The sequence below is a fragment of the Fonsecaea multimorphosa genome, assembly GCF_000836435.1.
Source record: "Fonsecaea multimorphosa CBS 102226 unplaced genomic scaffold supercont1.3, whole genome shotgun sequence".
NCBI classification, from domain to species: domain Eukaryota; kingdom Fungi; phylum Ascomycota; class Eurotiomycetes; order Chaetothyriales; family Herpotrichiellaceae; genus Fonsecaea; species Fonsecaea multimorphosa.
The window spans coordinates 50,814-64,941 of record NW_015971637.1 but is presented as its reverse complement, the minus strand read 5'-3'; the positions used below and the strand labels follow the sequence as shown (position 1 = coordinate 64,941).

Below are 14,128 nucleotides of genomic sequence, written 5' to 3'. Positions count from 1 at the left end.
GTAGACCCAGTACCAGCATCCCGTCAGAAGCAAAGAGGATCATCCCATGGGGCGCCCCTCCATCCCCAGAGGAGCACCGGCCCTGCGGGTGACCCCTCCACCCACTGGTTAAGCATTAAGCATTAAGCATGTAACCAATACCTAGGTACCTAGGTAGGCACTATTACTGGGATACCCGGTGGTCCGCAAATTACCTGGTATGTAATGATCATGGTGGTCATTCATTCATTGCTGCATGTTATAAAGCATCGCCTCCAGCGCGAACACACTACTTCGTCAAGGAAGAGGAGCGGCTAGCCCTCAATTGAGGTGTACCTACAAGGGCCCCATTGATACTGCTTGCAGGGTAACCTAGCAAGCTCTACTCATAGTCCGAGTGACTGACCTTAGGCTAGATAGAAACGTTGAAATCGTCTTTTCAATCCGGGACAGTGCCCAGATCTGTGTTCTACCTCGGATCAAAAGCCATGACGCCTCAACACGAAGGGAAGAAAACCAATTTGCGCAAGTCTGTGCCGTCCATTGGGCTGGCTGTCGAGAGCCTTGACTTCATGGCGCTCTCGCAAATATTATACTTAGCATTCGAAGTTGGTCGTCTTCGGCACCCTAGACTGCACCGTGTGCTTCGCATCAAGCATGGAATTGAACTCGCTTCGGAAAATAGAGGGAAAGATGTGCTCATCCTTGAATCTTTACTATTCACGAGCAACGATTTACAACACTTGATCAGAAGCATACCCAGTCAAGCCACCACATACGACGATTAGTGCGACTTTTGGCAAGTACACAGCCATGCGAAGCTCTAGACAGACGAGGCTTTTGCTTCCCCCCAAAATCCCCAATAGCCGAAACTTTATCACACCTTCTCGGAGCCTGTTTCTTCATGATGGGACGTAAACTCGAGCTGGGTCTGAGCAGCGCCCTTGGAGTCGTGATGGAGGTCTCGAATTGTGTGCGTTGCGGTGTCAATTTCGATTTCGTGCTGGTAGATGGCCACCTCGTCGACATCACCGAAAAGCGCCGCGATCTCCTCCAGCGGCCGACCCTTGGTGTCCGGAAACCAGACCCACATGACAACACAGGCGATCGACCCGGGAATGATGAAACAGAGGAAGAACCGCCATCCGATTGTTCGCAGGGCCACGGGCGCAACCTGTAGCCAGAGAATGTTCTGGAATGATATGTGCGCGATGCCTAAACAGACACCCTTGGCGCGTAGATGAGTGGGAAAGACTTCTCCTAGGTACGAAAACTGAGTGCCATCGATGCACAGGTTGAAGAAGAGGGTAAAGATGAAGAACATGGCCACTGCAGCTTGGAGGGCCGCGTTGTTGGTGGATGGGACAAAGTTGGCTATCAAAGCTGTCTCGACGATCAGGCTAACCATACAGCCAGCCATCCCGAAGGCCATGTATTTCGGGCGTGGAAACCGGTCCACGAGACCGATGGCAGTGAGGTTGCACAAGACGTTGAAAGTAGACCATAGTGAAGGGATTAGGAGTGCTTTGGTCGTAGAATACTGAAGCAACTTGTACAGCGTTGGGCCGTAGACGTTGATGACATAGATACCGGAGAAAGGTGTGAAGACTGTAATACCGCACCCGATCACGGCTCGCTTTCGGTAAGAGGGCTTCTTGAGGATATGCCACCACGTATTCCCAAGGGTCTTGTCGATGGCGATCTGCTTCTGGATCTGATAGAACTCGGCATGGGCGGCGTCGTTGTTCGGATCAGTAGGGTCCAGATGGAGCTTCAGCAGGATATCCTTGGCCTCAGAGGCCCTGTCCTGCATCATCAGCCACCTCGGGCTCTCCGGGACGAAAAAAAGCCCAAGCAACAAGACCAGCGGCCAAAAAGCATTGGATGGCAATTGGTGGTCTCCATGCATTTGAGCTTCCCTTGCCGGTCCACCAGTAAAACCCAAACCCGATCCAGGCTTGGATGGCGTATCCGCCAGAAAACATGGAGGCATGTATGTCGATCAAGCCACCGCGCATATGCACCGGAGCAATCTCGCCCATGAGCAGAGGCACTGCAGCGAGACACATAAACGACCCGGCGCCCGCGAGGAAGCGGAACGCGATGAACATGCCAACGTTGACGCTGCCCGCGAGCAGGGAACCCGACACGATTGTCAATATGGAAGACTGCACAACATTAGAAAGTTCATTTCAGCTACACAATATCACAAGGCACAACGTACCACAGCGCATGCCCACTTGCGACCCCATTTGTCTGCAATAGTGGGCAGCAGCAACGTACCGATCACACCGCCGGCTGAGAACATCCCGTTCATGGTGGCGAGGAGGTCTGCGCCATTGGAACGTGTTTCGAGTTGGAAATAATCGTTGAATGATGGTTGACCTGCTATTCGTCAACTCTGCTCCAGGGCCAGTCGATATTTAGGTCGAATGGATCTCTTACCTGAGGTGATTCCCATCACGGCCGCAGAGTAACCAGCGGTGACGGAGCCGAAACCAAGGAGCACCAGCATAACAACGGTGTGTACGTTGATCTTCTGTCGGCTGAGGATGCCCTCTTGGCTTGAACGTCTCGCCATGTTGTCAATACGGGGAGGCAAGCCTCTGAAAGAGTTTGAATGGGGATGCTACGAAGGAGGTAGACAAGATCAGGAGTCGAAAGGCATGCAGACGTACTTATGTTGCAAGGCTCGACCAGCATGTCTGGTAGATAGACTGCCTCGAAGTTCTTCTCATAACATCGAGTCCAGGCCTGACATAGAAAGGCACTACAAGGCGGCGTGCAGCATTGGCAGGGTGGAGTTGTCATCTCCAGCACCCCCCTTCCCCGGACTCTAGGCTGGAGGAAAACAAAGCACTCCGCAATGAAGGACGGGGAGATCATTGCGCGGAGCTTTGATTGGGCGGAAGGTAGAGGGTTTTCCAGAGACGTGCTCGCTCGCAGTCTATTCAAGTGGCCACGGCTCGTTGGAGGCTAAGACGCAACTTGCGAAAGCGGCGCCGAACTAGTCAGAAGCCTCGTGGATATCCAGAAGGCATCTGCACCGCCTTTAGGCAGGTGTGTGAGCGAACAGCCTTTTACTACCCCATATCCATGCCTGCTTTGTGGAACCCCTCTTTACGCACCCCTCAGCCTTACGTTGGCCGATGCCCATGCGCTCCTCCGATTGGAACGCTCAGCGGACACGAGAGCTTACCTGCCAGCGGACCTCGGGCGAGCCTCCGGTCGAAGCCTCCGATTGATGACAACCAGTAATCGGCGAATAGACATTGAGTCGACATTTCGTTGTATAGATGAGGACCTCCCACACGTCCAAACGTCTGGCCCGAAGTTTTGGTGAGGCCAGTCAATACTCCTCCACGAACCCGACCAAAGTCTCCAGTGGCCGATATGGCGCTGTCGAAGCCCTCCGTGTTCTCGCTCGACACCACGTATCGTTTGAATTCTGGTCACGAGATCCCCGCCCTGGGTTACGGGGTATACCTGACTCCCCCAGCCACGTGCGAAGAGGTAACGACCTACGCACTACGTGTTGGCTACCGACACATTGACTCTGCCGTCGCCTATGAGAATGAGCAACCCTGTGCAAAGGCTGTTGCCGCCTCGGGCCTCAAGCGAGAACAAGTCTTCTTCACCACAAAAGTCCAGCCCCAGGACATGGGCTACGAGAGGACGGCGCTCTCGATCCAGACGTCTCTCTCCACGACTGGTTTCGATTATATCGACTTATATCTGATCCACGCCCCGTTTGGAGGCAAGGAAGCTCGGCTTGGGACTTGGAGGGCGCTAAGTGAGGCTCGAGATGCGGGCAAGATTCGAAGCATCGGTGTGTCGAACTACGGCATTCACCACCTAGAGGAGTTGGAGGAGTATATCAAAAGTACCGGTAGCTCTAGTGTCATCGATGTCGGCCAATGGGAAATACATCCCTGGCTTCCCCGTCAAGATATTGTTGACTGGTGCGGGAAGAGAAATATCGTCGTCGAGGCTTACTGCCCTGTCGTCCGGGGTGAGCGTAAAGATGAAAAGGTCTTACAGGATCTGAGCCGGAAGAAAGGAAAGACCTGGGCGCAGATCCTGTTGCGGTGGAGTCTGCAAAAGGGATTCGTTCCTCTGCCCAAGAGTGAGACACCTTCCAGGATTCAAGACAACGCCAATCTCTATGATTTTGAGCTAGATGCAGACGACATGGAATCACTCAATTTTCCCACTTCCTACGCCCCGTGTGCATGGGATCCAACCACGAGTCATGATTGAGGGTCGACCTTTGAGTTGAGAACATCGCGAAGTCGATACTTTACTTTCAAATTGGAGGTGGATTCTTCGATCTGGGCGTGTTGACGTCCATGCTTTTGTGTGCGTTCCTTGGACACTGTGCATGGGATGCACTACAAGATGCAGCCCAAAATATGTCAAAACAACCTCGACCCATATCTCCATAAGGACTGCCTAGCGATAAATTTGGCGTGCTGACAGTGTTCAAACTTTGCTGGAAACGCTTCTGATGATCATAGAACATGGCGAGCATTCTTGATCTTGTCACTTGAGTTCTAGAGGATTTTTCAATTCAAGCTATGAAATTGGGATGAACTTTAGAACACATTGTTTCCCTTTGGGAACTAGCACAAAGTGGCACGCCATCTCCATATCCTTGTGTGTCGTCGCACTGCCAATCTCAACGTTGTATCGCGTGATCAATGCGGCCGTGGCCAGCTTGATCTCCATTGTCGCTAGACTTCTCCCCAGACAAGCCCGCGCACCTTTGCCGAAGACGGTGATATGATTACGCATGGTCTCCAACTGTTCTGATCCCTCGGCGTCCAGCCACCGCTGCGGGTTGAATGTGTCTGGATCCGGGAAGATGAGCGGATTTCGTTGAATGGTCAACGCCTGGCACGAAACAATCGTCTGTAGTTCGAATTAGTCCAGGGACATGAGATCTCGGTCCTGCACTTCGCGAGGCGTCTGTAATTGGAAAGGGCACAGCAAATTGAGAGAGAACTTACGCCTGCGGGGACGACCACATCGTCAATCAACCCCCCAGTATCAGGGGTGATACGCTGCAAACTGGCCGGTGCCGCTGGTCGGAGCCGCAGTATCTCTTGCACGACAGCTTCAAGTACCGGCAATTCAGCCACGACATTGTATTTGTGAGGAATTGGCACGTCCTTGAGCTCCTCTCGTAGCCGCAATTGCCACTTAGGCTGCTTTGACAATTCATAAAACAAATATGAAAGAGTGTTTCCTGTGGAGTCGGTCCCGGCAAACACGAGGTTCGTGACTTCGTCGATAATTCCCTTGTCGGTCAAGGCCCGAGGTATGTCGGAAGCGTTTCCTTTGAGTTCTTTCCTTTCGTTCAGCATTTTGGCGATCAGGTCATGTCGCCCTGCAGGATCGACGTGGCGTAAGTACTCATAGAATGCATCGCCGCAATACTGGTGTCACGTCAGCCACGGCCAAGCGATATTGCAGAACGTCGAAGTGCACACCTGATTGAAATCATCACCAGCCCTGAGGAAGTCGCGGACGGCTTTGAACGGGGCGTACTGTAAGATTTTGGAAGTCGTGGGAAACATCCACCAGACCCAGAGAGAAGGGAACACGGCGTCCAGATCGAGGAGTAATTGAGGCGTCTTTTCTGTCTCGAGGCCGCCAAAGCTCTTACCTGCAAAGCCCTCGCCTATTGATGCGAAGTTAGGACAGCGATCTTCAGTGGCTGAGACCCGGGTAGACCTTACCGACAACGCTGAGAGCAAACATTCGAAACCACGGGAGGACGTCCAGTGAGATGTTCACCCGTTTATCAAAGCACTTGACCAGATTTGCCACGTGTCGGTGAATCATGTCCTCCATCTGGGCGATTGAAGCTTGACTGAAGCTTGGAACGACTCGTTTCTTGGCAACTCGGTACTCGTCCCGGTCGCGAGTCGTGAAGATGCCTTTTTGACCTAGTGATTCGTAGATCTCGGCCTTTGTGTATTTGGAATTGGCCCCGTAAATGTCCTTGAGGGCTCGAGTGGACGAGAAAGACAGCTGGTTTGGAGCAATTCGCACGACAGCGCCATGTCTCAGATGCAAATCGTGGATCGTTGTGCTTCGATTTCCTGACAGGTCCAGTAATATGATCCAGGCGCCCGATAATTTAGCCCAAAACGGCCCTGGTATCGAGCGAATGGGATCTCTGAGATATCTGGCCTGTCAAAAGTCACTCAAACGTCCCTTACTCTAGAGATTGAGCATGAACATACGAGGTAAACCAGCGCAAGGCACAAAATGAATAGCGGGGCCGCCAGGCCTTGCCACCAGGCCATTGCGAAAAGATGGTCCATAACTTGGGAACAAATAACTGCCGCCGATATACCGGCCGGTTATCTGGGTGAATCTCGTCGACGACTCGCAACCACAGGAGCGCCTTATATACAGAGAATGCTGCAAACAATGCGCGCCAGATTCTGCCCACTACCGAGAGGGACCCTTCCAGAAGTGTGACGGCGTTATTGGCCTGCTCGCAACGACCCTAGAGCCAAAGGTCTATGCAATCAAATGTTTTATGCAGATGCTTCAACGGTGTGAAGCAGTTGAATCCACATCTGAAGTCGGTCCTTGCGTTGTAGCTGTTGCGGACGTTTACGATTGGACAGATTTTCGTCGGCCCGAGAACGGCGACATGAGGGCGAGATTCCTATTGGACGGGGCCCGACGTTCTGACCAATCTCAGCCGGTCCATTTTAGAACCCAAGACCAACGTCAGTTGCTCTGGTTGCTTTGACGATCCTGTCCAGTCGCTGTTGTAGCTATCTTGTCCGCAACGACAGCTACTCGTTTCTACACAATACGCTCTAGAGTGTAACTGGGCAAAGATGAATAATTCTCTCGGCAGCATCTAAGGTTGTCCCTGGCGAGGCATGCAACATCGGCTCAAAAGCAAGCCTCCTCACCCTCTTACACCCTAACTCAACTATCCAAGTCTACTCATCAATCAATCGAAATGAACGGAACATCCAACAGGCTCCATGTCGAAGCCTATTTGCCCAAGAACACCGGGCTGTTCTACTACGGGTCTTTCAAAAGCCCTATCGATGGAGAGTACAAAGACGTCGTCAGCCCAGGCACAGGCAAGTCCATCACCAAGGTCGCTTTCGCTGGTGTAAAGGACACGGTGGCCGCCCTAGAGGCCGCGGACAGGGCTTTTCCTGCGTGGAGCGCCACTCCGTCAATTGAAAGGTCGAAGCTTCTCCGCAAGGCGGGCCAAGTGATCCGTGACCATGCTGATGAATTGGCCGCACTTGATGCCTGGAACGTTGGCAATCCAGTGGCAATCATGCGCCAGGACGTGGAATATACCGCCGACAATTTTGATCTGTTCGCCGGACTCTTACCCGCCGTGACGGGCGACACACATCATCTCTCGGAGGAGACATTCAACTACACGATTCGAGAACCGCTGGGAGTGATAGCGCGAATCGTGGCGTACAACCATCCGGTCATGATGCTTGGGATGAAGCTTGCCAGTGCGATCGTGGTGGGAAACACCGTGGTCCTGAAGGTGGCCGAACAAGCCCCAATCTCGGCGCTCCGTATAATGGAACTCATCGGACACCTCTTCCCTCCCGGAGTCGTCAATGTACTGGCAGGTGGGAAAGAGTGTGGTGCAACCCTGTCGAGTCATCCAATCGTCCGGAAGATTACTCTGGTCGGTAGCGTACCTATCGGTCGCCTGATCCAGCGCGCTGGTGCGGACACTCTAAAACTGACCACTTTCGAACTGGGCGGGAAAAATGCTCTTCTTGCGTACCCGGATGCGGATGTCCCGCAGCTCGTCGAGGGCATTGTCCGTGGTATGAACTTTGCTTGGTGCGGCCAGTCATGTTCATCGACTTCACGCATCTTCCTGCACGAATCCTTATATGACAAGGTCCTCCAACTGGTTGTAGACACGGTCCGGACAAGTTATCAGCCCGGCGATCCGCTCAACCCCGAGACGTCGATGGGAGCTCTCGTGGATCGAAACGCTCTCAATCGCGTCCAAAAGTACATCGAGATCGGTAAGAGCGAGGGAGCAACCTTGGTCCTAGGCGGAGTCGCTCCTGACACGCCCCGTGATGGCTTCTACATGATGCCTACAATCTTTGGGGATGCCCGATACGATATGCGCATTGCGCAGGAGGAGATTTTCGGGCCGGTCATGTGTGTTTTGAAATGGTCGGACGAGCAAGACAGATCAATTCGGTGGAATACGGATTGACGGGCGCAGTGTACACTTCCAACATTGTGACGGCGCAGAAAGCGGTCAGGAAGATGCAAGCTGGGTATGTCTGGGTGAATACGGTCAGCACCCACTTCCTGGGCATACCATTTGGGGGCTACAAGCAGTCAGGCATGGGCAGGGAGCATGGCCTCGACGAGCTTTTCGAGTTGACTCAATGTAAGGCTGTGCACGTAAAACTCTCATGAGTTTTACCGTGGCTTGGAAAAGAGATAAGAGCACAACCTCAGACTTGTGGCTGACCGTCCTGTAGTTTGAATCTTTGCACTTGGAGAATCGCGCACAAGTCTTCGCCAGTAGCATGGTCAACGCGCAGTCTTTCTCAACCATCAGGTAGCGAAAATTAAAGAGATCAAGATCTCAGGAACACGCACTGACGGGCAACAAACGTGCGGAGACTATGTCTTGCTCGAAATGCTCTTTTGCGGAAGGTATATAGTATATGCTGCTTCACTACCCATTCAATGCTCGCCCGCTTCAGTTCTCAGACGCCATTTTGATAACTCGAACCTCCAGCAGCCAGATCAAAGCCTATCAATTCGTTCAGACCGCAAACCTCGAACAGCCTCTTCGGCCCGCCGACCATGACCTTGGCTGGCTTCACCGTGCCGGTGTGCATCAATTCGTTAGCCACGGCGCTGATTGCCTCATAAGCAGGACCTAGTGCAAGAGCAGGATAGATGATTATTCGGTAGCCCACCTCTTGGGCCTCGTCGACGCTGATATTGGGTGTGATGCTGCCGGTGACCATGTTCAGCAAGACCGGTGCCGGTGCGAGGTCTTGACACACGGCACGCATTTGCTCAATCTTGGTCGGGGCCTCCAGAAACGCGACATCTGCTCCTGCGGCAAGGGCCTTTTTCAAGCGACCGACGGCGGCATCGTACCCGAGCCCCTGTAATGCATCGGTGCGGGCGATAATCACAATGTCTCCGTTGGGGATCTCGTCCCGGGCCAGGACAGCGGCCCTGATCCGTGAAACGTAGACGTCCTCGTCGACGAGCTCTTTGGAGCCGAGGTGGCCGCATCGTTTTGCTTGAACCTGGTCCTCCAGATGTAGGCCGGCGACACCGGCTTTGATATATTCCTGGACGGTCCGCCGCACCGACAGTGGCCCACCGTACCCGGTGTCTGCGTCGGCGATGAGAGGGACTGTTGAATCGAGGCCGGCGATCATGGCTGCGTTGGCCGTCATATCGTTCAGGGTGGTCAGGCCCAAGTCGGCCATGCCCAGTCGCGACATGGACACGCCTGCGCCAGTCATGTACATTGCATCTGCGCCCGCTTCAATCACGATTCGCGCACTGAATCCGTCGTACACTCCCGGACAAACGACGATCTTTCCTCCTGCCATCAACTGGCGGAGACGTGCTGCTCCTGTCAAGGCAGGTTTCCCGTTTGCGTGTGCCATTCTGTGGTCACTTAGTAGTCGAGGCAAGAGAGAATGTGGGGGCCCAGCCTGGGTAGTATGGTCGACCACCATCCAAAACAACGATAGGACCTTTGGTTTTCTGAAGACCTTGACATTTCGAAGAACTTATCTGCCGGAGACACGCTCCCAAGCCTTTAGGTTTCACGCAGCAGTGTTCGCCAGCGCATTTGGCAAGAAGTGGTCAATTGACGGAGAACAACCAATCGGCGTGCTGTGCGCGAAATCGCCAGGACCATTACAATGCCGTACGAATCATCTTCACGCATCTACCGAAGAAATGCTGATTTGCGGAAGTGGAATTCTGAAAATTCAGCCGTCAGACATCTCGTAAGTACTGTAGACTCAAGTGGCTGAATGTGTTTGATTATCACTACGGGCATCTGTGGACACTCTAGGGCCGGGTGTGGTACTTGGAATGGTACCATTCACGATTCGCCTCACCACTGTAGCTTTGCCTGTTCTCTATCCTTTTCCGCTGCCTCAAAGTCCCAAGCAGTCGTCTCATTCTTGATGTCATGGTCTGGTTTCTGCGATGTCAATGCTTCCCAGAGACCCTTTCCCCACCGCCCAAATGCCTTTGCAGCTCCACCACACTGCATGAGTCGCCGTTGCATCGGGCTCAGGGTAAAGTAGAAGGTCTCGTAGGTTCCATGGTCATCTACTTCCAGCTGCAGGAGCGAGCGATCAAGATGGATTTTCATCCCTCTGCCATCCTCAACGACCTTCCAGAACCGTGGATCCTTCATTTCGAATCCGAGGAGACCCAGGTTGGACTGGTTCCGGCTGTAGATGAAAGCAAAGCTCTTCGCAATGACACATTGCACTCCAGCACCCTGTAGAGCCGCGACTGCGTCCTCACGACTGCTCCCACAGCCAAAAGCTTCGCCGGCGACGACAATATTGTGGCCGTGCTCTCTGACCTGCCCACGGAAGTCTGGATGCGTATGGTACAGGCAATATGTCCCAAGCTGGTCCCGTGTGATATTTGGTTTCGATATTGCTTCATTCGGGGCTAGCGCATCCGTGTCGACGAAGTCTCCTAGTCGTGCCACTTTGCCTATGATTACCGAGGACGCACACTCGGGCTCTTGAGGGTTGGGCGTGATCGACTCTGTTGTTGCTGTGTCAATATTGATCTGAAAGTCGCTGTACGAGTTCTGGGATTCCTGGCTCTCTCGAATGGTGAAATTTGAGAGCGCCTGACGGTCATCCAATGTGATTTGCATACTCAATCTCGATCCAGGCTCGACAAAGTCCAGCCGAACGGGTGAATTCTGTCGGCTTTCTCTGCCCAGGATTGCGTCCACGCGACTCATGTCAATGAGACTCAGCAAAGGTGCCGGATTAGCGATCTTCATGTTAAAGCTACTTGCCGCCACCGTGACTGCTGAAGCGAGATTGCCAAAGGCACCTGACCAGATCTGTGAGTCCAATCTGACATCAAGGTGAAGAAACAGGTCATGGACATTTACCTGGCCCCATTCTATTCTCGAAATTGCGATTCTGGCTTGTTAACCATGTTTCGCCTTTCCCAGCCTGATCGGCAGACATGCCTACACAGTAGCTGCATCCTGGAACCCCAACTTCCCAGCCTGCGTGCTCGAATATGTCGACGAGCCCATGCTTTCGCATGTTATGCAGGATGGGCATTGAGCCAGGCACAACCTTGCGTTTCCCGGAACGTATGGGTATTGCCCCAAGTTTCATCGCCTGCTCAAGGACCAGTGCTGCCAGGACGAGATCTTCCTCGGTCGTGGTACAAGCGCCGATGAAGCATCCTTGCAGTTCCAAACCCACCACCTCGGTCACTGCTACAACGTCGTCTGGCCTGGGATATCGTGCCACAAACGGTTCGACTTGAGCAAGATCCAAGATATATGTTTCTGCATAGACAGCATCATCATCAGGCCGAAAGTATAACGAATTGGATCGATGCCTAGACTGTGCACGACGGTTGACGAATGTCTGGGTTACGGCATCCGGGACGAAGATTCCAGTAACGCCTCCAAATTCCTATCAAAGCTTTGATCAGCAGAAGATGTCTTAAAGAGGGAGCTGCGAGCATACTGTGGTCATATTCGCGATGGCAAAACGGGCATCGCAGGACAAATATTGCACCCCGGAGCCAGTGTACTCCACGACCCGGTTCGACGCAACAGTATTTCGCTTAAGCTCCTTCAAAACGTACAGGATCACATCCTTACCCGATATACCAGGTTTGGGCCGGTTGATGAAACGGATTTCCACCGTCTCGGGTATCTTGAACCAGGTTTCCCCTGTTATTAGGGGTAGGATAACGTCTGCCACCCCAAGACCGATCGCCAGGCAACTGACTGACCCAGCGGAGCAGGTGTGCGAGTCTGAGCCAATGACAAACATGCCCGGCTGGGCTCGCTCACGACAAAACTCAGTATGCATTATCGTGTACTGAAGAGAGGAGAGGACGTCCAGCGTCAGAAGAACTTGTATCAGTGAGGAGGACAGGGCGTGGACAGGCAACTCACATTCATTCTCTGGCTGTCGGTCATCTTGAATTCCCTCCTTGCACACTCGCTTGATTCAATGAACGATCTGATCTTCGGAGTGTCGATGACTCTGGGATCGACTAGATGGTCTCCCGCGAGCCAAAAGCGGTCATTCCTGTAAATGCCCGGCTGGCCTAGTCGATCGTACCATCTTTCCATACCCTGACAAAGAGCTGTTCAGTGACCATCTCTCTGACATCCGAAAACAATACCTCTCGGGCTTGCGTCACTCACCTTCCAAGACAATTCAGACGCCAATATCCAGTCGATGTCCACTCTGATCACATCGCCAGGTCTGACTTCACCCTTTTGGTTGATGTCGTGTGCGGCAAAGATCTTTTCAGCCAGTGTCATACCTCGACGTCCTCGTGGCCGCGACGACAACGGATGTAGTGGTGACCTGGCTCTTTCTGCAGAATTTATCGCCTCCAGGTGAGCAGAGACCAAGAACACTAGCTCCGAAACGTCCTGTTCAGAAAGGATTTCACAATCTGATCGGAGGCCTAAACCGCCAAAGTCAGTCGATAATGTTGCCAGTCCATGTACATCCCGAAATGCTGCAGCATCCGCTGCGTGACCTGTGCGCGCAAGAACATCGGCTAGGTATCGGATCTCGTCAAGGAGGGTTCTCCTTCCTCGATCGGTGGGCTGAACGCGTCGGTCATTGCCACGATCGGTCGAGAGGACCTTGATCTTTCGTGTATCCTCCAAGATATGCAGCAGGTTGTCGAGTTGCAAAGAGGCCGGCCCTGGTACGGTGATGCATGCAGGAGGGTGAGTGAGACCGGCCATGCTTGTAGGTTAGATGCCTGATGCCTTCCAAGTTCTAAAGAGACCTCACTCCACCACAAACAGAAGATCGTGCAGTAGTTTAGTACGGAGTGAGTCGCATACTTCAGGTAGAGGCAGCATGAACCGGGTGCTCCTGCGGTGGACGTAGACGGCACCATGTAATTTCCAAGCACCCTTTCCAAGCACCCTTTCCAGGTGGCCGAGATCCCTTAACCATTCTGTCCCCAAGATTCCCCGGCAGTCTCGCTCGACCGGTTTTGCCTGTTGTCCGTTGTTACGGCCGGGGTACTTCTCATTCAGCGTTCGGCGCCGATTGGTGCAAGGCTGCTGGCGGCTAATGCTTTCCAGCACAAGGACGGACAAACGAACCATCTCCCACCCAAGCTTTTTCCAGGATAAATAGCAGCTAGACTCATTCTGACCAACCTTAGGTTTTGACGGCAATCCCAACCCCCCTGGCGCCCTCTGAAACAGATACCTACCTTAGTTGGCCCCTTTGTCCCACAGCCTCGTCCGCATCAGCACTTGACCTCTGGCAGCATATGTCACCAGAACTCTCACTGCCAGACCCTTCCGGACAAAGATGAGGCCTCCATACAGCTTATAGGACGAAATGATTGATATTTCAAAAGTTTTGTGTAGTCGATGAGAACGTTGGCCATGACGTCCACCTTCACTGAGCGCGTGCACAATCCAAGGCTTTGAATAGGGCAGTACTCGGTGCTTGAAAAGCAGCACCTACAAAGGATCAAGCGATGCTCTCGACAGGAAAGTATTGCGCCGAATGGAAACAAACAATGAGTCGATGTGTTCATATTGATGCATTGTGAGATCCATCTCTCTAGTAACTACATGCTTAGCTAGTAATGCAATCTGTCAAGACATAGTACCCTGCAGCTCTCCTCCGACGCCTGTAACATCAACATATTGCCTGATCCATGTTTTCTTCCATCAATACACAACGATCAATGAGTTGCTGTAGATGGCTAATGAGTGCCGTCTCTTTTCATGCTCTGTATATGTGGTGGTGACAAAAGCGCATGCTCCAGGTGATGACTGTGCATGCTCAAGGCAAGAATGAGCAAAAGGAATCAAGATGGGTAGTACCAGCGGACCAAGAACAAATGCACG

General features: G+C 52.8%; 6 protein-coding genes across 6 annotated transcripts; 2 read left to right on the top strand and 4 right to left on the bottom strand.

The window, feature by feature from the left end:
* Positions 1-856: 856 nt before the first annotated feature.
* Positions 857-2,560, bottom strand: Z520_01805 (uncharacterized protein; the record flags this gene model as incomplete). Its single annotated transcript, XM_016772320.1, has 4 exons — positions 857-1,786; positions 1,839-2,147; positions 2,204-2,367; positions 2,425-2,560. 4 exons carry the CDS (start codon positions 2,558-2,560, stop codon positions 857-859), a joined length of 1,539 nt encoding a protein of 512 aa, XP_016635790.1.
* An 812-nt stretch (positions 2,561-3,372) lies between these two features.
* Z520_01804 (uncharacterized protein) lies at positions 3,373-4,239 on the top strand (the record flags this gene model as incomplete). Its single annotated transcript, XM_016772319.1, has 1 exon — positions 3,373-4,239. The coding sequence occupies one exon, from the start codon at positions 3,373-3,375 to the stop codon at positions 4,237-4,239; it is 867 nt and encodes a 288-aa protein (XP_016635789.1).
* A 315-nt stretch (positions 4,240-4,554) lies between these two features.
* Z520_01803 (uncharacterized protein) lies at positions 4,555-6,293 on the bottom strand (the record flags this gene model as incomplete). The annotated part of the gene is made up of 5 exons (XM_016772318.1): positions 4,555-4,890; positions 4,989-5,417; positions 5,472-5,662; positions 5,721-6,177; positions 6,231-6,293. The coding sequence occupies 5 exons, from the start codon at positions 6,291-6,293 to the stop codon at positions 4,555-4,557; spliced, it is 1,476 nt and encodes a 491-aa protein (XP_016635788.1).
* Positions 6,294-6,970: 677 nt separating this feature from the next.
* On the top strand, positions 6,971-8,436 carry Z520_01802 (uncharacterized protein; the record flags this gene model as incomplete). Its single annotated transcript, XM_016772317.1, has 2 exons — positions 6,971-8,171; positions 8,237-8,436. 2 exons carry the CDS (start codon positions 6,971-6,973, stop codon positions 8,434-8,436), a joined length of 1,401 nt encoding a protein of 466 aa, XP_016635787.1.
* A 296-nt stretch (positions 8,437-8,732) lies between these two features.
* On the bottom strand, positions 8,733-9,659 carry Z520_01801 (uncharacterized protein; the record flags this gene model as incomplete). The annotated part of the gene is made up of 1 exon (XM_016772316.1): positions 8,733-9,659. One exon carries the CDS (start codon positions 9,657-9,659, stop codon positions 8,733-8,735), a length of 927 nt encoding a protein of 308 aa, XP_016635786.1.
* Positions 9,660-10,117: 458 nt separating this feature from the next.
* Z520_01800 (uncharacterized protein) lies at positions 10,118-12,997 on the bottom strand (the record flags this gene model as incomplete). Its single annotated transcript, XM_016772315.1, has 5 exons — positions 10,118-11,091; positions 11,153-11,693; positions 11,748-12,107; positions 12,185-12,367; positions 12,440-12,997. 5 exons carry the CDS (start codon positions 12,995-12,997, stop codon positions 10,118-10,120), a joined length of 2,616 nt encoding a protein of 871 aa, XP_016635785.1.
* Between the last annotated feature and the right edge of the window lie 1,131 nt (positions 12,998-14,128).